The sequence below is a fragment of the Siphateles boraxobius genome, unplaced genomic scaffold, assembly GCF_051911475.1.
Source record: "Siphateles boraxobius isolate OS27281-9 unplaced genomic scaffold, OSU_SipBor_1 7, whole genome shotgun sequence".
Taxonomy (NCBI): domain Eukaryota; kingdom Metazoa; phylum Chordata; class Actinopteri; order Cypriniformes; family Leuciscidae; genus Siphateles; species Siphateles boraxobius.
In genome coordinates, this window is record NW_027509197.1 from 2,960,964 (window position 1) to 2,988,398 (window position 27,435).

General features: G+C 43.8%; 1 protein-coding gene across 4 annotated transcripts in view; it reads left to right on the forward strand.

The window, feature by feature from the left end:
• galnt13 (polypeptide N-acetylgalactosaminyltransferase 13) overlaps positions 1–27,435 on the forward strand; it is a 129,679-nt gene that overhangs the window by 9,895 nt on the left and 92,349 nt on the right. For all 4 annotated transcript variants that reach the window (XM_077215254.1, XM_077215253.1, XM_077215252.1 and 1 more), the window contains exons 3-4: positions 17,810–17,978; positions 26,097–26,263. In XM_077215254.1, the coding sequence (XP_077071369.1) occupies positions 17,810–17,978; positions 26,097–26,263 (336 nt within the window). The remainder of the gene's footprint in view (positions 1–17,809; positions 17,979–26,096; positions 26,264–27,435) is intronic.

Here is a 27,435-nt window from a genome sequence, read left to right on the forward strand (position 1 = left end):
TTTACTACCTACTGAATCTCTTAATTACTTTGTTAATTATAGAGTTTGACTTCATTGGCTAGCAAATATCTTATATAAAAATTAATTGGCAGTTGGCACAGTTTGTCACTGATCTTCTGATAGGAGTCTATCCTTATTATGCCTAGTCTTATAAATGCGTAGAATTCCACTTCCTTTGGCATATAATAAATTCATATTATTTCATAATGCAGAACTATGTTTTTACATTTTCTGGAAAAAAAAGGTGAATGGCTATTGATGTTTTCCGTTACACAGCTCATTGCCACAATGCTAATGTCAGGATTCCACCAGCTCCATCCGCTCCTCCCACTCATTCACTCACTCCTCCCACTTGTTCATTATCACCGGAGTACTGATCACCATCACCTGCACCTCATCATTCCACCTCCCTTTATATTCAGCTCCCTTTCACTCACTCATTGTCTGGTCTCGTCACTACATGACACACAGACTCACCTATGATACTCACCATACCTGATTCCAGTTGGACTTGCTTCGATCTCTTGCCTGTGGATATCATCTTCCGTCTTCAGCCATCCATTCCCATCAATCAATGTGATCTCCCATCTGCATCTGCAATAGAGACTCTTGTTATACTCCAGCTAAGTTACTATCTGATTATCATCTGTTTGAATCCAGCGGAGCCAGTTGGGAATCCATCACGCGATTCATTCTCTGAACTTGTTCAAGCTGTTCGCCAGTCTCTGCTTCCTTCTCCACCTACCAATCCACCCACCGTTCCTGAAGATCTCCTTCACTCTGCACGTCAGCGCTCACTTCTGCAAACACCCTCTACTTTGTCAGTTGCCTCTGCGAGTCCCATGGCCCGACCAGCGACATTCACCAGAGAGGCGGAGGACTGCAGCGGTTTTTCGCTTCAGCTTTCACTTTACTTCCAAATGCAAGCTCGTCAGTTTTCAAATGATTCAGCCCGAGTTGCCTTTGTGATCTCTCTGTTATCAGGCCGAGCGCTTCAATGGGCACAATTCTAACTCACATGTGGTAAAATCACTTTCAAGCTTTATACAACATTTCAAAGAAGTGCTTGGGCAGTCAGTATCCGATCTCTCTGTTCACGAACAGCTATACAACCTTCGTCAGGGAAATTCCTCTGTGAGTGCATATGTGCTTCTATTCCGCATGCTGGCGGCTTCGAGTGGTTGGAATGAAACCACACTGAATACTGCTTTTCGACATGGTCTCAACACCAACATCCGCCAGCTGATAGTGGTTTACGAGTATTCACTGGGACTTGAGAATCTCATTCAGAGAACCATTCGTGTGTCCCAACTTCTGTCTGCCTGCGATAATCCTGCTACCGCTGTATGTCCTCCGCCCTCGGCTCCATCTGTTACTCCTACAGCACCCGAGCCCATGCAGGTTGACTCCCCTCATCTCTCTTCCACGGAATGGCAACGTCGTATTCAACACCACCTCTGCATGCACTGTGGGGGTGAGAAACATCTCATCAACACCTGCCCGGTTCGACCTCAACGCCCAGCGGTAAGCACCATTCATATTCCTCCCAAGATTGCCTCCTTAAACCGTATCACTGTCCATTTGCTAACCTCTCGTCTATGTGTCTCAGCACAAGCCCTCCTCGACTCCGGTTCTGCGGGGAACTTCATTTCCACACAACCCCTACAAAAGCTGAACGTACGTAAACATCGAAACCATCAAGATCTCAGAGTTCAAACCATCCAGGGTAAGCCGCTGGGTCGAGGTTGAATTCATCACTTCACCCCCACACTGAAGCTCTGAATTGCCTGCTTTCACACGGAGGAGATTTCCTTTATGGTGCTGGAGGAGTCCACTGCTGAGCTCATCCTGGGACGCCCTTGGATGGTCCAACACCAACCCACCATCGACTGGAAATCTGGGGAGGTCCTTCATTGGGGTGAAGACTGTTTCCATTCATGTATAGCTTCGGTTAAAAGGATCCCGAAAGTCCCTTCCTCTACCTCGTCATCTTCTGGGAGACAGTCCGAGTTTCCCGTTTGTTCCACTTCTATTGAGAGTCCAAAGGTCCAACACCAGGTGGAGATTCCTGCCGAGTACAGGGCGTTCCATGATGTGTTCAGCAAGCAGTTGGCGACCAAACTACCACCTCATCGGCCATGGGACTGTGCCATCGACCTGCTACCTGAAGCCACTCTATCCAAGGGTCGTGTCTACCCTCTGTCCATCCCGGAACAGAAGGCCATGGAGGAGTATGTGGAGAAGGCCCTGAAACAGGAGTACATTCGTCCATCCACATCCCCTGCCGCTTCCAGTTTTTTTTTCGTGGCTAAGAAGGAATGGAGGCTTGAGGCTGTGTATTGATTATCGTCATCTCAACTCTCAAACCGTGAAGTTCAGTTATCCCCTTCCTCTGGTCCCAGCAGCACTGGAGCAGCTGCGTGGAGCCCGCATCTTCTCTAAGCTAGATTTACGTAGTGCTTATAACCTGATCCAAATTCGTCGAGGCGACAAATGGAAGATGGCATTCATCATGCCCTCCGGCCATTATGAATACCGGCTCATGCCCTTCGGACTGTCCAACGCTCCAGCAGTCTTTCAAGGATATATGAACGAGGTCTTCCGAGAGTATCTCAATAGATTTGTGGTGGTCTACATTGAAGATATTCTCATATACTCCTCATCTCTCTCTGAACATCAACATCACATCTCTCTCATCCTGGAGAAGCTGAGAGCACATAAATTATACCTAAATCTAGAGAAATGTGTGTTTCACACCACCTCAGTTCAGCTCAAGGGCTACCTCATCGACCAACACGGAGTTCGGATGTACCAGAGGAAGGTGGAAACTATCCGGGACTGGCCCCAGCCTTCTACTGTGAAGGATCTTCAATGATTCCTCGGCTTCGCCAATTTCTATAGAAGATTCATCCATAACTACAGTCACATCAGTTCTCCTCCAACATCTTCCCTAAGGGGCCGGCCCAAGTCTCTGTCCTTATCTCCTGAAGCCATCACAGCCTTTCAACACCTCAAGGAATCCTTCCAGACCGCTCCAATCATGGATCATCCTGACCCTGAAATTCCCTTTGTTGTAGAGGTGGACGCATCCTCTACAGGAGTTGGAGCGGTTCTCTCACAGCGGCAGGGTGATCCTCCCAAACTCCATCCATGTGCCATCAAATTGGCCTTAGAGGAGTGGAGGCACTGGCTGGAGGGAGCTAACCACTGGTTCGAGGTCATAACAGATCATCGAAATTTGGAATACCTCAGAGAGGCAAAAAGGTAAATCCTCGTCAAGCTCGATGGGCCCTCTTCTTTACCCGCTTTGATTTCCTCGTGTCTTACCGGCCTGGCAGCAAGAATTGTAGAGCAGATGCTCTTTCCCGTCTTTATAGTCCTTCCTGTGAAGATCCTTCGCCTGAACCTATTCTCCCTCCAGCCATGTTCGTCAACCCGATCATTTGGGACATCGACGAGCAGATTTCCCAAGAGAACCGGCGTCATCCCGCTCCGCCGGGAGGTCCAGAGGGGTGCGTCTTCGTACCCCGTCACCTTCGTACCACTCTTCTGGACTCTGCACATACCCCTCCGGGCTCTGGGCATCCAGGTAGCAGGCATACCCTCTCGCTCCTCAGTAACCGATACTGGTGGCCGTCCATCTCCCGGGACGTCTCCAGGTACGTAAAGCTAATTCCATTACCTGGACTTCCAACTGCTTTTGAGGCCGCTGAAGCCCTCTTCAATCATGTGTTTCGGAACTTCGGCATTCCTGAAGACATTGTGTCGGACAGAGGTCCACAATTCATATCTAGAGTGTGGCATGCGTTCTTCAGACTCCTCGGGGTTACGGTCAGCTTGTCTTCTGGTTACCACCCTCAGACTAACGGCCAGACTGAGCGGAGAGTCTAGGAGATTGGACGGTACCTGAGGACCTATTGCCACCAGGACAGCTGGAGCCAGTTCCTCCCCTGGGCCGAATACGGCCAGAATTCTCTTCGGCAGTCCACCACTGGGCTCACCCCCTGTCAGTGTGTCCTGGGTTTTCAGCCTCCTCTCTTCCCTTGGTCCGATGAGCCGTCAGAGGTTCCAGCTGTCGATTACTGGTTCCATCAGAGTGAGGGGGTATGGGACTCGGCTCACGTGCATCTCCAGCAGGCAATGCGGAGGAATAAGAACCAAGCAGATCGTCGATGTTCAGAACCTCCTCAGTACCAACCTGGACAGAAGGTGTGGCTTTCGACTCGGGGCATTCGCCTCTGCCTGCCTTGCCATAAGCTGAGTCCTCGATACATTGGTCCATTCACCGTGCAGAGGCAGCTGAACGAAGTCACCTACAGGCTAAACCTTCCTCCACAATACCGAATCTCACCTTCTTTCCATGTGTCTCTGTTAAAACCTTTCACTGAACCTGTCACTCCTCCTCCCACAGAACCTGTCCCGGCTGACGTACCTCCTCCTCCGGTGCTCATTGGAGAGGAACCCATCTACCAGGTCCGCACCATCTTGGACTCACGGCGACGAGGTCTGCGGCCGTGGGTTCCTCGCAAGGACATCTTGGATCCTGCCCTACTCACTCAGTTCCACGCCGACCATTGATCGCCCTGCTCCCAGGCCTCGTGCTAGACCTCGTCACCGTCTCCGTCCCTCTTCGCAGTCGTCAAGAGCCGCCTCGGAGGAGGGGGGTACTGTCAGGATTCCACCAGGTCCATCCGCTCCTCCCACTCATTCACTCAATTCTCCTACACGTTCATTATCACCGGAGTACTGATCACCATCACCTGCACCTCATCATTCCACCTCCCTTTATATTCAGCTCCCTTTCACTCACTCATTGTCTGGTCTCGTCGCTACATGACACACAGACTCACCTATGATTCTCACCTACTACTTACCTGATTCCAGTTGGACTTGCTTCGATGCCTTGCCTGTGGATATCATCTTCTGTCTTCAGTCATCCGTTCCCATCTATCCATGTGATCTAATATCTGCATCTGCAATAGAGACTCTTGTTATACTCCAGCTAAGTTACTATTTGATTATCATCTGTTTGAACACTCACCATATCTCCGTCTGCTTCTGCTACAACTGTAAATATGTGACCCGTCACAGAAACCAGGGACACAAGTTGGCAGCACAACTTTCGAGCAAAATGAGAAAGAAGAGTTTTTTTTCAAATTTGGTGAATTTCATTTTTTTGCAGAATCTGTTTATTGAAATCACGAAGAAGCCTCTCCATGTTTGAGATAGCAGTATTGGTATATTTAAAAGCTTACATTTTGAGGTTGAAATCGGCTTGTTTTCGGAGATTCTAGCATGCAGTGGGGGCGTGGTGTGTCATTGTCTGTGTGTATATCCATACTGAATAACCCGACGCTTTTGCCCCCGCCCTCCAAGTGAACCGCATGGCTACTTATTATGCTGTGCTCTGGCCGGCTCTATCTGATATCAAAATTCAATGAAGATGGATACCGCAAAGATTGTCGCAGACGAGCTGTCGTCTTGCAGTTACACCGAAAATGTTTTCGCCGCACTTCGTGGGCTAGGGAAACTGAACCGGAGGTATGGGCGCGGCGCGCGCGCCCTCAGTGCTTGAATACGGCGGCTCGGCTCGCTGACAGCGGTGGCTGGCTGTTTCACACTGACGTCCCGATTGCTTTGAATGGGGGACGTTTTGTGAACAGGGAACAGAGTTAGTGGACTGGCAACAATCTCCATAGAACATGAACTGGCACAGAGAATCGAAATAGAGGATGCAGTTAAGACCTTTGCTGCGATGAAGGCCTGCCGTGCGTATTTCTGAAATGTAAGTTAAGCTTCATTTGCTCTTTAGTCGTTATTTAAGATGCTGAACCTGCTGATGATATAATGTGCTTGCGGACATTTCATTTGTGTGTGTATACGCACATAAGAAAGTGGTGTAAAGAGATTTGCAACCGTAATTTGAGGAGGTGAAATGTGATTATTTGGAAAATTCCAGAACTTTCCTTAAAGAAAAATGCCAGCAGGCATTTCCTCCTGCATAAACTTTAACCCGTTTAATCCCAAATTTTTTCTTGCAACTTGAGTACTTGCATTTTACTCCTTAGACCTCCCTAACACTCAAACATTATGCCTTTTTTGATTTTATGTTGGTTAAGTTAGTGAAATATTAGGTTTTATACTCGGTCACAATAGTGACCGGTGGGAAACACCATAGTCAGAATTCATACAAATTCTTCAATTAGACCTATTGACACAATTCATTCTAAGACATCCAATACCTCGTTTTGTCATTTCGTGAAGGAGGCTTAGTGAGGTGAAAAGGTTGTCATGTACAAAGTTACACCCTGGAGGAACTTCTGGTTGTTTGGCTAGACCCCTATGGGATAGACCATGATTTCACTTGAGCCCTGTTCTAGGCCAGTTTCAGGGAGATGTGTGTGCACTCATTCAGTGCACTGAAGATGGGCTGTACGTTGTAGAAAGGGTTGTTTGTGGTCATGTGTGGGGCACACCAATTGGTTGTCATGAACATCTGCCTAATCCTCCAGATAGTTCACCTCTGCATCGCCATTCAATAGTCTACTTGGCAAATGGGCCATTTCACCAATGGTACTCCCTATCTGAGCCATCACTATCTCAGTCACTTTCAATTTGGGGGGTGGGGGGAGGGGGTCACGTACGTCTAGAAGGTCCAACACATTGTAAGTTTCTGGGATACTGATAACTACATTGAACAAAATTATAAACGCAACACTTTTGTTTTTGCCCCCATTTTTCATAAGCTGAACTCAAAGATCTAAGACCTTTTCTATGCACACAAAAGGCCTATTTCTCTCAAATATTGTTCACAAATATGTCTAAATCTGTGTTAGTGAGCACTTCTCCTTTGCCAAGATCATCCATCCCCCTCACAGGTGTGGCATATGTTCAGTGTAGGATTGCCAATACCTGCCAATACCAGCCAATACCTGTGTTTTCAATTGAAGCACTGTGTTATATTACCGGTCACAATTGTGACCGTAAACAAATTTACAAGTCTTACGATCAAAATATATATGCAGGAGTATAATTCTCAAAATATATCAGTAGTAGACCCTTTAAAGGATATATGTACAAAATATGATAGTTCTATCTGTTAATTAAGATGTTTTACATACTACTTTTTGTAGTAGTCTGAGGAAGACATCTTCTTCTAGATGTGCAAGCAGGAAGTAAACTGATCTGGTCATGTGACCTTTCACACTAGTCACATGACATTGATAGATTTTAATCAAGACAATCTATTTTGTCATTTAAAAGTTGAATTTCTTGCCCAAAGTCAATAACAACATTTTTAGAGCATCCAGAAATAAGAAAAAAGATGCGGTCACAATTGTGACCGGTGGGATTAAACGGGTTAATATTGTTGACATTTTGGGCACGCGAGCGTTGCGCACTATTTGCGTTATATGTAGGCCTATGGCTTATTCGTCTCTGTGTGTTTTTTGCTGGTTTTGAGTTATATGTATATGGCATATTGGTCTTTGTGTGTTGTTGCTGGTTTTGCGTTATATGTAGGCTATATGGCATATTGGTCTTTGTGTGTTGTTGCTGGTACGTTGCAAATAGAGGGGCAGCACAATTGTTTTTCGCCTAGTGCGGCAGAAGTGCACTCATTTCGAAGTGCAAAAAAGCTGTAAAGCACAGGGGGAGCTTTACAGGGGGTATGGCTTATCTAAATGAGATGTAAATGAGCCCTATTGTCACTCCCAGCAGCAGAGACAGGTGAGAACTGCACAATCTTTAGAGGTCGTTTTCTCATCTTTGAGCTTTTTTAAGTGCCTACTTTAAAATGGCCACAACTTCTCCAAATATTATCAGATTTCCACATGTTACACATCGTTGGAAAGCTTGGAGATTACACTTTCAGAATCTATGAATAACTCAAAATGCCTCAGAACCGACTTGTGTCCCTAGTTTCCGTGACCGGTCACATATACTTATTACACTTACCACCTGTCTGACTCCTGTTCCATCCGTGACAGCTAGTGTATTGTCAGTGGTTGCTATGGCATTACTATGAGGTTGCTACAGTGTCCTGAGTGTTTTTCCCATACAAAAATGTAATATATGGCCATATATGTACTTATATTTTAAATAGAATGACATATATCTATACATTTATTTGACTTATCTGAGAACACAATATATGCCTGCAACATATATGAACATTTATGTGTCCAAACATGTGAAGAAAATATTTGAGTTCATCCATATATGATACCATATATCTGCATATATTACAGTATAGCATTGGTTTCTCGCATATATGGACAACATTAAGTATAAATATGTGACATAGATATTCGTTTCCCACATATTTAATAAATGTATGTAAACATACATGCATGTGATACTGATGCATTGAAATAAGTACATACATGCATATATAAATATATGCGTCTTACATATATTTAACATTTATGTGCATATACTGGAAAATATATGGCACTTACATGAAAACGGCCATTTTTGCTATATTTTGAAATATATGTTTCATATATGTCTATGTCTTTTATATATATGAATTTTGCATATATTCTCATATATGCAGCAGACATACATGGGCACTGACATTATATATGTAAATTACATATATTTACATATATTACATTTCTGTATGGGTTAGATTGTTGCATGGAATTTCTATTGTGATTGCATACTAACTGGCCCAAGACAAAAACAGCAGCCCAGGCTCATTGGGAAAATGTGCCTGTAGCGACATTTCTGCAAAATTACATTATGGTGCTTCAATCGACACCTTTAAAATGGAATGTCTAGTGAGTGGAGCTAAAGCTTTTTCCGTTTTATCCAAAACAGATGAATGTAATGTTCTTGTAATGTGCAAACAGACTCAGAAATCAAGGAGAGATGTATCTAAGCCGTGGTGGACAGTGCCTCTTGGAAAGTGCCAACAATTTCTCTTTCAGAAAGGCAATTTGGAAGGACTCACAACACATGACGTATGCTTACTTTGTCTGGATCCAAAGCGTTGGTATTGACCCATCTTTCAGAATCAGATTTTTTTAAAATCCAGCGTTGAAAAGCAGCCAGACGCAAAATGATTGGCGCAAAAGTATAAGACTTTAGCAATTTACTTCGGGATTTTTCCTTTTTTACATTTACATTACATTTAACCACCATGTCTTCAGTGACTCTATGGTAAGTCTATGGAGACTCTTTTGTTCATTGGTGCATCCCAAACCACAACACTTGTAATGCCTATTTGGTGCAGACACTGTATATCTCCTGCTGCTACAGCGAGGATACAGAAATGGAGGACTCTGTGCTTCTCACTCAGGGCTGTGTTTGTGCTAATGGGGCAGATCCTCACCGGCTGTGGGCGGGGCTTCTCCCTACTACAGTGACGTCATTGTAGGTTGGAATCTGAATCAGCTCATTTGAAGAGACTGCTTTTAATTTATGGGAATTAAAATATTTTTTTTACTATTATGGGCTGGTTGTTCTCACACATTGGTGTTCAAACATCTTATAAAAGGGAATTTTGCATAATAGGTCCCCTTTAAGACATGCTTTTTTGGGGCATTAAATAATGGAACATATACAGTAAATTGACGAGTAAATCACCTTGCATGATTAATTTAAATACTCTCCCATAACTTTTGCATCTGAAAGAGAATTTTATACAAATGCATTTCCAACAAGGGCAGCTGCAAAAATAACCCTGTCCACGCCTTTTCAGCACAATTTTTTTCACAGTGTGTCGTTAGTAAATCCTGACAGTATTTCTTTTACGCCAAAAGAGGGCTTGCGCTGGCACAATATTTTAGTTAATCTGGCCCTAAGTGTAGTGATAGTAATGGAAACACCACTAACTAATTGTCACGGTGTATGAATTCATTGTCTCTCTCTCGTCTTGCGTGCTGTTGTGTGTGTGTGCGTTAATTGTGGGCGCGGTCACTGATCAGCGATGATCAGCAGCGCCAGCTGGCTTCAATCAGTTTTTTCCTTTATATGTTCAGTAACTGGTGTCTTATGTTGTCAGATCGTTGTTCTTCCCGGTGTGTTCCTGTTCCTGAGCTGTTCTTCCTCCTGTGGATTTCCCTTGTGTCGTCGTGTTTCTTCGAGTTTCCCTTGCACTTCCACGGATTACTGAGTACCTCACTGGAGATTCATCACGGGACTGAGCACCTCACTGGAGATTCATCACTGGACTGGAAGCACCTCACTGGAGATTCTTCACTGGTTGTCCACCGAGGTCCCTGTGTCACCCACCATCTGCGCTGGTGTCCGTCCGATCCACCATTCTGACCAGCTGTGTTGTTTCCCTTGTTGTGTGCCTGACCGTGTTGTTCATATACTTACCAATACAAATAAAGCGTTTTTGCTATTGCATCCTTCTCCAGCTTCTGTCAGTAATCCGTGGAAGTGCAAGGGAAACTCGAAGAAACACGACGACGACACAAGGGAAATCCACAGGAGGAAGAACAGCTCAGGAACACACCGGGAAGAACAACGATCTGACAACATAAGACACCAGTTACTGAACATATAACGGAAAAAACTGATTGAAGCCAGCTGGCGCTGCTGATCATCGCTGATCAGTGACCGCGCCCACAATTAACGCACACACACACAACAGCACGCAAGACGAGAGAGAGACAATGAATTCATACACCGTGACACTAATGTGATGTGTAACTAATGTGTAATGTCTTTAGAGTTTCCTTCTATTTCATGTCTCTGTAAAATTATATTTACCGTAGATAAGTTTTCAAATATCCTATCTAAGGAAGATTTTACTTTTAGTCTGTACAAAAGATAATACAAGTTGGTTTATTTTTAGCATTACTGTGCAGCCAATTATTATGTTGTTCTCGCTGCAGTAGATGTATCACAAAAACAGCCACCTTAAAGAGGACTGAGGTTGCTACAAATATGGATCTTATTGCTTAATAAATAGTGTACTGGGATCACTATAGTAAAGGCGTGGGGTATTGTTGCTTCCACATCTTAATTGCTACATCATTAAGTATACATCACCCTCTTCCCAGCCTGAGAATGCAACAGAGCTTTACATTCTAATAAAACAAAAGAGAGATACTTGGTGAGTATTAATTATTTAACGTCTTTTATACATCTTTATGAATAACTCTAGAGAATCTCTTTAAAAGGGTCAGATCGGCTCTGTTCCAAAACCTCATACCTTATTAACTTTTTTCACTTTGTCTGATATCTTGGATTTATAATTTATTATTATTATTAAAGCAGTAAATTTTAACACATTACATTGTCTCCTGCACAAAGTCTTCAAGTATTTCTGCTTTCCAATTTATCCAGAATGTGGTGCCTTTCCTTTTCAAAAAGCTTAAAATACTGCTTACGAAGACAACTCACTAGGTTTTGGAACAGAGAGTATGGGACAACGCTTCCAGATTTATTTCAATGACATGATATTATGGGCTGTCCTTGTGCCAAAATGGATTCTATTTTTGGATTAGGCAGCTAAGTAAGAGAGCAGTGTGTAAGGGTATATCAAATCTCCCGGTGTTCTGCTTTGAAAAACTGTGAAGGTTGAAGACAGACATTAAGAAGCGATGCTGCAGAGTTTCATTCTTGCAGTTATTGTCAAAGACTTTGATAAGTTGCTCTTCGTAATACTGCAGTCACAGCACTCCTTCTTATATTGCCATATTTTGCTGCTTGCTGCATCATATGCGGTTTTCTGTCAGTATTCATAAAGCCAACATGTCATGCATATGCTCTTCAGAGTAATCCTGTCTAAACCTGCCCCTGCAGACCACCAGGTTCACCCTGACCTCTTAACTGAGAAACCAAACAGATCAGACAAGCCATTACTGAGGAATGTGATTGGCTGAGAGAGGTTTGGATTGAACCCTGGGAAATTTGGGAAAGTTCAGACTGTAGGTTTATAGAAGGCAGTGATAAAAAAATAATATTGTAGAATACAAATCACAGTGATGTTCAAACCATTCATAAAACCCTAGCAACAACTAAACATCTTAACAGCCACATTGCAATACTCTAGTAACCACTTTGAATGCATCCTAGCATTGTGGCAGGGAGTTTTCCAAGGGCAAAATTTGTGCCCTCAGATGCAGGGGAGTCTATAGGACTCCTGTAAATCCTGGAAATGATTCACTAGCAAACGTGTGCTACTTTAAAGGGTTAGTTCACCCAAAAATGAAAATTATGTCATCAATGACTCACCCTCATGTCGCTCCAAGCCCGTAACACTCGTTCATCTGCAGAACACAGTTTAAAGGGTTAGTTTGCCCATTTTAGACATGAAGTTGTATGCAATCCTTACCAGCACTATAGTGTATACACACTGACCCACTCTGTTGTCACCCCCCTGGTCCGAGTTCTGACCGCTGGAAGTTTTTGAATGAAGTAATCCCGGCTACTTTCCGGGGCCACAAAACTGTGCGTTTTTACGTGAAAAAAAGATTTGCGTTTCAAAGCTTGATTAATTTAACACAAAAAAAACACGCCGGGCAAAATTCATACCTCAGTTTTAATGCGGCACTATTTTCCTTCCGTTTCTATCAATCCGCGCTGCTGTCAATGTCAACAGTGCGCACGTGACGATCAGCTCTTCCATAGTGTTTACACAATCGATCGACAACAAGGTAAAAAATATTAAATTAACAATGGTGCGAACTTGTAAATTCCCAGGCTGTGACAACAAGGATGTGCCGGGATCAAAGTTCAAATTTCATCGTTTTCCTGTATCAAATATGAATATGAGACAGCTTTGGCTGGTTGCCATCGGCTACTCAGCGGGAGCTAAATTATCTCGAATAAAGGATTTTCGTGTGTGTAGTGCTCACTTCAGCGAAGACGATTACATCTCCAACCAAGGAGGAAAAGGAAAAAACATGATTTTAAAGAGTTTTGCTGTACCAGTACCACGGGTAAGCTCTATTTACTAACTTTATGATCCCATGTCTAAACTGTACGGTTAGATAATTGCAATAACTGTAGTATCCATCAAACACTGAGCACCAATTGTGAAATGAATTGGCAGATACATTTGGTTATAAAGACAGTATTTCAAAGTTTGATGTAAGTTAGGTACATTTGGTGTCAACTCCATATAATTATTAATTTATTAATGATTGTATTATTGTCCACTCAGTATAATAATAATGCAGTCAGATAGACTATTATATAGCCAACACTAGTCAAGACAACGTTAAATTAATAAATAAAAAACTACAAAGCAAGATGAGCGATCACACTTACTCTGCCGACATCTGACCGTCAAGTCCAGCTGGTTTGGGTCGCTTTTTCCAATTTATTTTAGGGATGTAGAAGAACGTCTCCAGGACACCTGCATTTAGCATCGCAGGGAACACGTCATTGGATGTAATGCAGACAGACGGTGCGTTGGCGTCCTCGTCAATTGAAAGGTTTTGCATCTGTGGCATGATGAGTTCCCATTCGTGGCAGCAATAGCTTTCAACCTCTGTTGGCATAACTTCACAATTGGAACAAGTGCACCACCATTTGTCATTCATCCTGCCTCTTGCTACAGCTGTGGTGGGCCCAGCATCAGATTGGACAACTTCTCTGTCCTCTCGCTCTCTCTCTTCCCGTTCTTTGTCCATCTGCTCAAGTTCGGCATCGGTATACTCCGGTTACTAAAGATATCCCTTTGTCGTTGAGTTAAAATTACTGTCTTCATCTGATCCGTCTGACACTGTGCTAAAATTAGTTTCATCATCTGAAGTTTCGTAGTCGGACATGTTGTCGGCGAGTCGCGCTATCAACAGCTAATCGTCACGTGCGCACTGTTGACATTGACAGCAGCGCGGATTGATAGAAACGGAAGGAAAATAGTGCCGCATTAAAACTGAGGTATGAATTTTGCCCGGCGTGTTTTTTTTGTGTTAAATTAATCAAGCTTTGAAACGCAAATCTTTTTTTTACGTAAAAACGCACAGTTTTGTGGCCCCGGAAAGTAGCCGGGATTACTTCATTCAAAAACTTCCAGCGGTCAGAACTCGGACCAGGGGGGTGACAACAGAGTGGGTCAGTGTGTATACACTATAGTGCTGGCAAGGATTGCATACAACTTCATGTCTTAAATGGGCGAACTAACCCTTTAAGATATTTTAGATTTAGTCCGAGAGCTTTCTGTCCCTCCATTGAAAATGTATGAACGGTATACTGTCCTTGTCCAGAAAGGAAATAAAGACATCATCAAAGTAGTCCATGTGACATCAGTGGGTTAGTTCGAATGTTTTGAAGCATCGGAAATACATTTTGGTCCAAAAATAACCCAAACTACGACTTTATTCAGCATTGTATTGTCTTCCGGTTCTGTTGGGGATCCGCGTTCACGAGTCCACAGTGACGCTGATGACGTAAGACGCTGCTGACGTGTATCTGGTGCGTCCGTGTATTCGGGTTCAAATAAATATGGCTGGGCAAAAAAATGTAAGTCTTCCTCTGTGTGGAAATCCTTAGACATGTTTGTGAAGATTGTTTTGTTTCGAGCGTGCGTCTCCCACAGACTGTAAACGAAGCTCGGGCACACCAGACACACGTCAGCAGCGTCTTACGTCAGCAGCGTAACATTAATAACTTTAATGTTTTTGAAGGAGCATCTTCAGTTACCACAGGACAAATACGGCGTCATTTCGGAATAGTTTTTATTGACATTTAGGAAATATTGCAAAAATATTGCGCACATCTGTAATGGAAACGGGGCAAATGACATTCAAAAAAGCAACTGAAAACAAGGACATTATAAGTAACCAAAGAAACAGAAACTAAATAGAGTGGACAGGAACTAAAGGACTAAAGTACAGAATTTCAAAATAAGAGTCCACACATCAGAACGTAAACCTGACACAACACCCCCCTGCAGGAAGGCTTTTTCCCATGCTATAACCAAAAGTCCAACAGTGGAGGAAGGATGAAGCTTAGCTTTTGGAGGTGGACGAAGGAGAGTGACTCCACCGCAGAGCCAATAGAGGGAGGAGACATGGTGGAGCCCTGGTGGACTGTTTGGGTGAAATCTGGGCCAGAAGAGGTGGGAAACCAGGCGAGGCCGAGAGGCTGATGGTTCAGGGCATAGACTGTAAAAAAAGATGGACGACGCCCCTTCACTCTCTTCCATTGATGAAAAGTGAAGCCGCCAAAGTCCTAACGTGCCGCTGACATCTTGTGCTGATTTGGGACTTGCTTCTGCGCAGTAGTTATCGCGGGACCCGAGTCTGCGCAGTAGTGAGCCTGAAGTAAAGCTGCGATATCAAGGCCCCACCCTCACTCTGTCAGAAATGGTTACTACAAAGATTACTGTGAGAAATAAACAGTTATGGACATGTAGAATTTAAAGTTAAAGATCTAATCTCCTTCCAAAAAATCCCCAAAAAAGTCATATGGTGCCCCGGTGACACCTAGTGTCGTCTAGTGAAGCTGTCAATCACAGCTGCCAATCATGACGTCACATTCCCGTTTTTATAGCATCAAATAACGAACTAAAATCAAACTTCTTTAAAAATATGAACACTTAAACTTAAATCAGCGTGATAAAACTACCTCAAATGACAGAAAGCATCTTTGGAACAAACTTATTTGAAGTGTAATTTGTTTGTTTAGTTTCCATAGCGTCCATTAGACCCCATGTGGAGGTGGGCTACCGGGGGCCGATCGAGACGCTTTGGTTTCACTTTTTCAGCACTTGTGCGGCACGCTTGGTTCAGGGCATCATCTAAGGTACGGAGGAAGTGAGGACCAAGGCAGAGCCAGAGGGAAGGAGGAGTCAAGTGGAAGGCTGAGGTGTAGCCGGAGGCCCATGGCAGAACCAGGGTGACGATGAACCAAGGTGTGGAGCTGGAGGGACGAGGGAGCTCGAAGGATGACGGACCACAGTGGAGCCGAGGGAGCTCAGAGCTCTGCACCAAATTGCATATTTTGCTCAGATCAGGCCTGTGAATTTTTGTTCAATGTTCAAATTAAAAAATAGTTTAAAAATAGTTTAAAAAAATGTTGATTTGCTTGCTCTCTGCCATCTCTGTTTGATTTACGGTGTTAAGTCAAATTTCAAGGACAGAAAGTGTCTGTGTTGACAGATACTATAACATGGATCAATGGTTCAGATCACGGTTGCCAGTTTAGATGGATTTTAGCTGCAGTGAAGGCTCTGAAAGTCTTCTTTGTGTTCATATACCACAAGTCATGTGCAATATGTGGTTGTGATATCTGAGCTTGAGCCATTTTATTTCCATATATGAAGTAAATTGCAAATATTAACGTCTAAGTGAAAAGGGATGCTCAAAAAGAAATAATTAAGGGCAGGACTTATTTTTTTTTTTTTCCAATAGGAATTGATTGGGAAAATCCTAAATAATTACCTTTAATTTCAATGCAATTTGCACCTTTTTTGATGTTATGGCTGACCCTTTTAAGAGTCCAACCAGAGACAAAACGTGTGTGTGTGGCAGGGGGGAAAACCGCACTAGACTGGCACTAAGGCCTAACTACTTATATTAGAATAAATGCAGCTTTAAGAAACCGACTACGCCACTCTGATATCACACAGAGAATGATTGATAACCTTTATCCAAAAGGTAGGCAAGTTGGTTGCACTAGTAAGGATCAGAGACGTGAATGTCGTACAAAAAGGGTTCTTTATTACTAAAAACTCATTAAAATAAACAGAGCATCCCAGGCAAGACACACCGCAACATCTGACAATAAAAAGGGGTTGTTATGTGGTCAGAAGAAATAGTCATTCACAAGTCAGTCACTACAAAACAAATATAATAACATTACACTCAGAAGCTTTTTGGCTGAGGGCTAAAGAACAAGGAATAGTACCACACACACTTTGGAGTAAACTCTTATCACTCACACAAAATCCGTGCGTCTCACTGCACACAGCACCCAGTGTTCAAACCACCACCAGCACGCGGAGAAAACCAGGGAGGATTCCTGGCTGAAGCCCTCAGCATCTAGCAGAAGTTACAATTGCTCATGCACACACAAACAACAAAAATCAAAATACCATTGGGTTATAAATCAAAACAATATAAACACATAAGACAGTCAATAATAATAATAATAAATCAAGAAAACACTAGAATTCCCATCACAAATAATCTCAAAACAAATAAACAAATTAATCAGTCATTCAACTCACATATAATGAACCATGCAAATCAAACTAAATAACACACAAACACGTAGGTGGTAGGACAACGGCGATTCCTCGCATTATATACTGGCAAAAGGCAAAGAAAGATCTCGAACTCCCGATGATTGAATCGCGTCAGTCTCAATCACAAACCACCGTTTGTTAATTAGTGTTGATCCTGAAGCGCCGCACTGAACTGGTTTGCCTATGCCCGACAATAGAATCAGTCAATCACTCTGAACAGTCAATCTTTTAGATCGCTTGGTCTCGTTTTGATCCTGCAGCGTCGCATAAACGGATTTACATATGCCTGAAACAAGCAAAAGAAAAATCGCCATTTCAGGAGCAAGTGAAAGCTGGTGTACAGCCGCAGTCAAATCCGCACGTTGGAAACGATTGGGAACCCCCGGGTCAGTCGGAAATTACGCGTCTCGACAGGAATAGAAATAGGCTATTTATAGCCGATCGGAAATGACGTGTCAACGATTAAAGAAAATTTGTAGGCGGCGAGCTCTAATTAACTTATTAATAGACAACATGGGAGGAGAGCATCCGGTCACATGTGCAATATATATATATATATATATATGGGCGGGCACAAGGTTTAGACAGAGTACCATGCAATTTTAATATTAATAATCCACACTGACTGTCACCCTGCTTTCTCTGTTCCAGCGGTGATGTCGCGCACTTACGAGCCTCCAGGTGAAATGGGGAAGGCTGTGATTATTCCCAAAGATGAGCAGGACAAAATGAAAGAGCTCTTTAAAATCAATCAGTTCAACCTGATGGCCAGTGACATGATCGCACTCAACAGGAGTCTGCCAGATGTTCGGCTGGACGGGTGAGCACGTGTGTGTTTGTACAGACAAACGCTTCAAGATCATATTAATGACAGTAATCACAGAATCCAATCTTCTACCAAAATTCCAAAAACACAAATCAGCTTTTATTTGTTGTCCTTTGTGTTATGAAGAAAGATTTCAAGAAAGACATTGACAAGAAACTCAAACAAAAATAGACTTTTTATGTTTGCTTTTTAATGATATAAACAGCAACAATTTGTCATTTTTATAGTGAAAACTACAGACACTGAGTTTCTGTGGCTAGTTGCATTTTGTGCATTTATTAGATGAATGGCATGTGTGGCTACCTCGAAATTCATGGTTACATTTGCCATCAGCCCCGCTAGCCTGTTTGAGTTAGACACTTAAAATTTCACATGAGAGTCCCTGTCTTCATGGAAACATATTACCCTTAAGGAATTTCCACAATGAAACAGTTTCAGTTTAAAACAGGTTCAAAACAGCTGACCAGTGCATACTTTCTAGAAAACTCTGCGCTGGCTGTCAAACACCTTCAAACTTCTATTGGTCCATTATGATTACATAATAGGTTGGTGTGCTCTGGATGCAAAAGGGTATTTTTCATCGCAGTGGTATAAGTTTTGTGGTTTTGTACACATACTGTACATTCTAAATCTAGCAATTTTTCTGGGAGAATAGGGTAAGATTATGAATTGATTAGATAGTTGTATTCGTGTTAATTAGTTGAGCTGATATATTGTATGCAAATATCAACCAAAAATACACAAGCCCAATTAGATGACAAAATAATGCAAAACATGGAAGATTTTTTAAGGTCAATACATATGTTTAATATGTACTGAAAACATCTATCTGTCTGTTAAGAATTTAGATTGAAATGATTTAGACATCTATTTTGTCATGACATCAGATATTGACATCAGATATCACGTGTCATGAGATATTTTTTAATTAACTTTCAACAAGAATAGGTGGTAGGGATTAAAACATATTGTTTGGTTACTGTATTATTATTATTATTATTATTATTATTATTATTAATAATCGTTAAAGCTCCAGAGTTGTAAGTGTACAGTAGTTTCCTGAAGCATTTAACTGTCACTACACATTCCCTTAAGATTTTAAAATGAAGCATTAAAGTCAAACAAATGGGAAGAAATGGGGAACACAAATGCCATATCTCTCGTAAACTGCAGAGCAAATGCTTCTTCCAAGAGAATCATACATCAATGAATGCAGGGAGGGATGACATCCTTCAGTATGCTGAACAGTGGCATAACTCAAATGCACCAGATGAATGTGGCATGTTTTTCTCTAACAGCTCTCTGGGATTTCATTATGTAACTCGAATGGCTCTTTGGATTCTGTAAACAAAGAACTTTTTCATTGCACTGAGAAAGAAAAAGGGAGGAGAACAACTAGTTCCCCTTCAGGGACTACCGCTGCGTGTAATCGCAGTGGGAACGCCCTCCAGCGTAACGCGTCTGAAGCATGAATATAATCAGTCAATGGAGAGATGGAGCGTCATAGCGAGTGACGTCATCGACCAGGAAGCTATAAATATCCCCTGAGCACACAATATGCCAGTTTTTTGTTACCTCAGCAAGCTCTGTGTGTGTCTGAAATCTAGCGATTGTGTTTGTCTGTTTAGACAGGAGTTTCTCACTATATAAATATATATATAAAAAAACCAATATGAGTGTCAAAGTGACGAGCGAGCAATATAGAGAGTGTGTTTCCCCCTGTACACGATACATCACGGGTGGGGATACACATCAGCTGTGTGTTGCTTGTTTGGGATTGCTGCATGCCCAGTCCGCTCTCGAGGGGGTCGATTGTGAGCATTGCGAGCTTTTCCCTTGAGAACTCTGCGCTCGCGGTGATCGCTCTTCGAGGAGAGTGGTTTGCTGCGAGCTCCCCGAGGCTCGGGTCCCGCTTCTGTTGAGGCAGAGCGGAGGCGCTTGACTTGGGGTCGCAGATGGATCTCACTGGCGACGTTGAGACGGGCTCCGCCCTATCTCAGCTATCTCCAGCGAGATCTACTGCCTCTCACCCGGCTCTGGAAGCACGCGCTGCGGCGGTTACTTCTGCCCGGGTCGAGGCACATGATGTCGAATTTAGATTATCCAGTTCTGAGGAGCTCGATGTCGAAAGTTTTGCATCAGAAGAAACTGACTCGTCACTCCAGCATACTGCTGAAGAGGGGCTGATAGATGCGTTATCTCGGGCTGTAAAAAAAAAAAATATCGAAAAAAAAAAAAAAAGTGGCCAACTGATAGGCAGGAGTCTAGAAATGAAAGCAAATTAGATGATAGACTTCTGTCTGCACGTCCTCAGCCTTCTCGCCGGTGCTTACCATTCTTCCCAGATCTTCACTCTGAGGTTTCAAAGACCTGGGTTAGACCTGTTTCAAATAGAATTTATACTAGCCAGTCTAATGCTTATGGAAACATTTTGGTGCAAAAGCTTCAGGGTACGTGACCATGCGAAGGCAGAGGAGACGCTCTCCAGCTATCTCTCTCCTGCTTCGTCATCTTCACTTAAAGCACCGGCTCTGCCCTCTAAGCCATTAATAAACAACAAAAAAAAACTTCTCTGTCAGTGGGGAAGGCTTACTCGGCGCACTATGGCCATTATGCAGGCTTATCAGGCTGTCCTGCTTAAAGATGCTTGTGAGGGGTGTGAAATTTCTGTGGATATGATTTATGAGCTCAGGCAGACTGCTGATCTCACTCTCCGGGCCACCAAGGAGACCACTAAATCTATCGGCCGGTCTATGGCATGGTGGCCACAGAGAGACACTTATGGTTGAGTCAGACCTCTATGAAGGAGAAAAATAAGACTCTCCTTTTAATGCTCCAGTTTCGCCTGCGGGCCTCTTCGGTGACGCTCTTCACTCTGTCACGGAGAGGTTCCAGGAAGAGAAGAAACAGGCGGCTGCTTTTCAGAAATTTATGCCCCTTAAAGTGCGTGTCGCTGGGGCTGCTGAGCGAAAAAAAGGGCAGTCCCAGCCGCCGTGTAGTTCAAAAAGAGCGCAGCAGAAACGGAGTGTCGCGTCTCGTGCCCCCCGCAGAGAAACTGGAGGGACGAGGCGGGGCGCTCTCCGGCGCGACCTTCTCGGGGTAGGGCTGATCTGAGGACAGTCATTATGTCCTCAGGGTGGTCCCCATCGTGGAAGACTTGAGTTCACTGCACAAAAACACGGTGCCCTGTCTTTCCCGATGCCCTCAGGGGTCTGCTCTACTAACCCTGCCTTACAGGGCGTAGAGAGACTCGGCGAGCGATTTCCCGAGGGACGCTCGCCACCCTCCGAGGAGGGTTGTGGAGTGCCCAGACCAGCTGTTCCCTGCCAGTACGTTACAGGGCGCTGTGTCTGTCACTCGGGATGTTCATCCAGAGGCCAGCCTCGAGAGGCTGTTTCCCTTAGCGAAAGGAGCTATAGAGCGGGTTCCTCCACCCAGCAGGGAGTTAGGATACTACAGCCAGTTCTTCATCTTTCCGAAAAAAGATGAAGGGCTGCGTCCCTTTCTAGATCTGCGTCTCTTAAATCGCAGCTGTAGGGAAGCTCAAATTCAAGATGCTCACTCTCAAGCAGATCGTGTCAAATCAGATCCGAGGACTGGTTCGTCACGATAGATCTAAAGGACGCTTACTTCAACGTATCTATCCTACCTCAACACAGGAAGTTCCTGAGGTTCGCTTTCGGGGGCGAAGCTTACCAATAACAGGTTCTTCCGTTTGGCCTAGCACTGTCACCCCACGCGTTCACGAAGTATATGGATGCGGCTATAGCCCCGCTGAGGCTGCAGGGCATCCTTATTCTGAACTATATAGACGATTGGTTAATTCTAGCTCAATCAGAACAACAGGCGGTTCGGCATCGAGATGTCGTTCTTGCTCACATCAAGAGGTTGGGGTTGAGGCGCAACGCCAAGAAGAGTGTTCTTTCTCCATTACAGAGAACCACTTTTCTCGGTGTAGTGTGGGATTCGACGCCGATGCAGGCACAGTTGTCACCTGCTCATGTTGCTTCGATTCTCGCCGCAGTAGATCAGGTCAAGCTAGGCCAGTCATCCACTGTAAAACAGTTCCAGAGACTGTTAGGTCTCATGGCAGCTGCGTCCAACATGATACCTTTTGGCCTCCTGCACATGAGACCGTTACAGTGGTGGCTCAGAACCAGGGGATTCTCCCCGAGGGGAAATCCGCTTCGCATGATCATGAGTTCGCGATGGTGTCATCGCGCCCTGGTTATGTGGAAAGATCCTTGATTTCTGTCCCAAGGCCTTGTGTTGGGAGCTCCTTGTCGTCGCGTCATGCTAACGACAGATGCCTCTCTCACGGGGTGGGGGGCGATCATGATTGGTCGCCCAGCTCAGGGTCTTTGGGAGGACCGTCACCGTCTATGGCACATAAATTGTCTAGAGATGTTGGCAGTGTTTCAGGTTCTGAAACATTTCCTCCCAGACCTAAGGGGCCACCATGTTCTTGTCCGGTCAGACAACACATCGGTGGTCTCTTATATCAACCATCAGGGGGGTCTGCGTTCTCGCCCACTTTACAAACTGGCACGTCAGATCCTTCTATGGTCCCAGGGGAAATTTCTTTCTCTGAGAGCTATTTATCTCCCGGGGTATTTAAATCAGGGGGCAGACATCCTGTCGAGGCAGGGGCCGAGGCCCGGGGAATGGAGTCTTCACCCCGAGGTGGTGGAGCTCCTATGGGAACATTTTGGTCGTGCCGAGGTAGACCTATTTGCTTCCCGAAAGACATCACACTGTCCACTGTGGTTCTCTCTCAGCCTGCCAGCCCCACTGGGGTTGGACGCGATGGTACATCTGTGGCCGAGGTCACGTTTGTACGCTTTTCCCCCGATCGCTCTGCTCCCGGGAGTTCTGGAGAGGGTTCGCCGTGACGGGCTCAGTCTTCTGCTAATAGCCCCGTTCTGGCCGGCCCGAGTATGGTTTGCGGACCTAGTGTCTCTCCTCGATGGCTCTCCCCTGGAGATACCGATCAGGAGAGATCTACTCTCTCAGGCGAGTGGGTCGACCCTTCACCCCCGCCCAGAACTATAGAGGCTGTGGGCTTGGCCTCTGAGGGGGCCCAGCTCATAGATTCTGGTCTCTCGACTGAGGTCATTGAGACCATCCTCCTATCCAGAGCTCCCGCCACGAGGAAGTCATATGCCGCGAGGTGGAAACTTTTCACCTCTTGGTGTGGAGAGCGCCAGCAGGACCCAGTTAACTGCCCGGTGTGTACAGTGCTGGATTTCATGCAGGACCGTCTCTCCACAGGGTTATCCCACTCCACACTGAAGGTGTACGTGGCGGCCCTAGCTGCTTACCACGCCCCTTCGAGCGGAGGTTCTCTCGGGAGACACCCACTAATATCTCGCTTCCTTCGTGGCGCCTTGAGGCTTTCTGTCCTCCGCCTTTTCTGACGTCAGACCAGAAGTGACTTAATTTGCTGTGCCCCGTTAGGGCTTTAGATGCTTATGTCCACAGAGCTGCCCTGTGGAGGAGATCGGAACAACTGTTTGTCTGTTTTGGGTCACCTAAGAAAGGGTGTCCGGCATCTAAGCAAAGGATGAGCAAGTGGGTGGTCGAGGCCATCTCGCTTGCTTACGGTTCGGCCCATCAGCCTTCACCTTTGGCTGTAAGGGCTCATTCCACCAGGAGTATGGCTGCCTCTACAGCTCTTCTTTCAGGAGCTTCTCTTCAGGACGTTTGTGATGCGGCAGGCTGGTCCTCACCGCACACTTTCGTTAGATTTTATTCCCTTGATCTTAGCTCCACTCTCGGGGCTCAGGTTCTCTCGTCGGTTTGTGTCTCCTAATGACACACGACGGGGATTTGGTCGTATGGGGATGTGGGTATTGCGTTCCCACTGCGATTACACGCAGCAGTAGTCCCTGAAGGGGAACGTCCCGGGTTACGTATGTAACCCTAGTTCCCCGAAGGGACGGACGCTGCGTGTCCTGCCATAGTCCCGGCATCCCCTTGGGTCGCTTGCTTCAGTAACTTTAAGCTGGCGTATTGTGTGCTCAGGGGATATTTATAGCTTCCTGGTCGATGACGTCACTCGCTATGACGCTCCATCTCTCCATTGACTGATTTCATTCATGCTTCAGACGCGTTACGCTGGAGGGCGTTCCCACTGCGATTACACGCAGCGTCCGTCCCTTCGGGGAACTAGGGTTACATACGTAACCCGGGACGATTTTTACACTTCCTGAAGAAAATGTCAGTGGTGCTTGCCCACAAAACTCACAACCACGATATTAGGTTATACCCCAATTATGATTTACGTTTGCTAAGTTGTTATTCTGAGTGGTTTTAAGCTTGCTACTATGTGTTTCTTGGCTATTAAAGATCATTGGAAGGTGGTTGCTTACCAGCCCAAGTTAATAGAGCCCTATTAGTCTAGAAATGCTGGTGTCAAAAGATATATTGCTCTGGTCTCTCCTTAAATTTAACTCTAGGCAATGGTTTTGCTATTTTATCATCTACCGGGTGAAAATTGTCAGCTGGACAACGAAATTGATGAAAATGTCAGATCACTTAAAAAACTAATAGCCAACAAGCTCTTGATTTGAAGAATCGTTTATGCCAATACCAAAGTGTGGAACAAGTTACATGCTTAAAGGGTAAGTTCGGCGTTTTACAAGTAAAGCCCTGTTTTAATATTGTTTGTGATTAAATCGAACGGTTAAGATTAAAATTTGGACACATGCTGCTGTCCCGAGAATTTTAGGTTTTTGTGGGGGGGGGGTGCTAACACAAAAACCAAAAATTCTCGGTACAGCAGCATGTGTCCAAATTTTAATCTTAACCGTTCGATTTCATCAGAAACGATCTTAAAACAGGGCTTTACTTGTACAACGCCGAACTTACCCTTTAAGTTTAATACTTTGTGGTAATGGGTTTGTTTAAATAACATCTATGAGCAATAGAAATACTGAGGCTTGCCATAGCAAGCACTATTCACGAATATGTTAGAAAAACATGTAAGAAAACCTTGGGGTGATATTAAATCAATTTGTCTCCCAGAGCAACAACACTGGTATAATATTGCAGTAAAATAACTCAGCAGCTCTATTGTTTGTGCAATTCACTCGGTGCCTACAGCAGAAATCTCCTGCGGGTCGCTGTGGTATTCATAGATAGATTCTGCATGCCATCATCTGTAATCTGTCTCCAGTTTGTACCCTTTTGCCCCCATACTGTCTATGCACTGTCAGTCCAGTTTGAAGTGCTTGATATAGTCCTCTTTATTCACTTTATGGAAGAGAATGACCAGATTCTGTTACTGAAGTGATTTTGGCTTTTACTGTATGAATGGAACCATTTCATGCTATTTTCAATATAGGTATTTGACGCAAAGGGTCAATATCTTGCTTGATAGATAATTAGATACCATAATTACCATGTTTCTTGAAAAAATCATCTTTCTTCATTGAGAGCCGTTCAATAGTCATATAATCTAATTCAAAGTTTGCAAGCAACATATATTTCCCAGTCTGCTGAAGAGGAGTTGGTTTTGTGTTTGTATGAAATTAGTGTTCCCTATCATTGTCAGAGATCAATGATTCAAAGTTGTATTAATGCAACCTGGAACGAATGTGCCTTGAAAGCTATGCACAAAATGATAGAACTATGCACAATATATTCTAAGACCATAACAATGTTTTAAATTTCTATTTCAGTTTTGACGTTATGCTATTAAACAGTCTTGTCCTGTCACCACATAACTAATTAGTAACACACAACATAACCCATATACACTAAATAGCAAATCTCATCTGCTTGTTTATATTGTCACAAAATGTAAACTATATTATTGCCCACCCTTATGTTTACCTGCATACAGTCAGTACATACTATACTATAATACTGCTATACTATATAGCAAATCTTGGCTGCTTGATCGTTTGTATCGCCACAAAATGTAATCTATATTTTATCACACAGCTCTAATGTGCTAAATGTAAGGAATAAAGATATTAACATTTCATTAACATTAACATCATAATTGTCTGTTAAGCTGCTTTGAAACAATGTGTATTGTGAAAGGTCAAATAAAATTGATTGAATTAACTCCGTCTAAACATGTTTCTGTTCTTGTCTGTTCCTCAGCTGTAAGACGAAGACATACCCCGATGACCTTCCAAACACCAGCATTGTGATCGTGTTTCATAATGAGGCATGGAGTACACTCCTAAGAACCGTACACAGCGCCATAAACCGCTCGCCCAGACACCTGCTGCTTGAGATACTACTGGTAGATGATGCCAGCGAGAGAGGTCCTAATCCCATATCTTAATTTACTGATTATATTAATTATGCTTCCATGTTGAGTTGTTCCTTTGGTATCACACTAGCAGTCAATGGCAGAATAACTTGCAAAAACCCGAATCCACAAAAGTTGGGATATTTTTTAAAAATGTAATAAAATCAAGAATCTGTGATTTGTTAATTTTCTTTAACCTTTATTTAACTAACAAAAGTACAAAGAAAAAAATGTCCAATGTTTTCACAGACCAACTTAAGTGTATTTTGTAAATATAAACCAATTTTGATTGTGATGGCTGCAACAACACTCCACGTTGGGAGTTAGGACAAGTTGGGGCAGAGGCAAAATAAAAGTTTAAAAAGACTATAGAATATCGAAGTTAAACTGTTGAAACAGTCCACAATTTACAGGTGAACCGGTAATAGGTGAGGGTATCGTGTTTAGGTATTAAAGGAGCATCCACCAAAGACCTGGTCTTTGCAAGGAAGTCATGGCTTTGTGCCAAATTTCATGAGAGAATTGTCAAGCAAGATTGCAAAGAATTTAGGTTTTTCACCTACAACCATATATAAATGTTGTGAAAAGATTCAGCGAAACCAAAGAAATCTCAGACCGTGTAGAGCAAGGCAGGGGACCTCTGTTGAACGTGCGTGACCTTTGACGCCCTCTGACGGTATTGCATGAGAAACCGTCATGCTACTCTGTTAAATACAGCCACATGTGCTCAGGAGTACTTTAGAAAACCGTTGATACTTAACACAGTCTGCTACTGCATCAAGAAATCCAACTTGAATCTCTGTTACGCAAGGAGAAAGCTATACATCTGTTCAATGCAGCGTTTTCTGTACCGGGCTCCTCAGATTATCAAAAACACAGTGGAAATGTGTTCTGTGGTTAGATTAATCCATGTTTCAGCTTGTTTTGGTCGAGTTTTCAGTCCCAAAGACGAAAAGGACCATCCAGACTTTCATCAGTGACAGGCACAAAGCAAACTTCTGTCATTGTATGGGGGTGCATCAGTGCAAACGGCATGGGTGTGAAGGCACCACTGACGCGGATGCATATATTAAGATTGTACAGAGACATATACAGCCATCAAGATGACATCTTTCCTGGGAAGCAAGATAATGCCAGGCCTCATTCAGCATGTTCAACAACAGAGTGGTTTTGAAGACACTACAA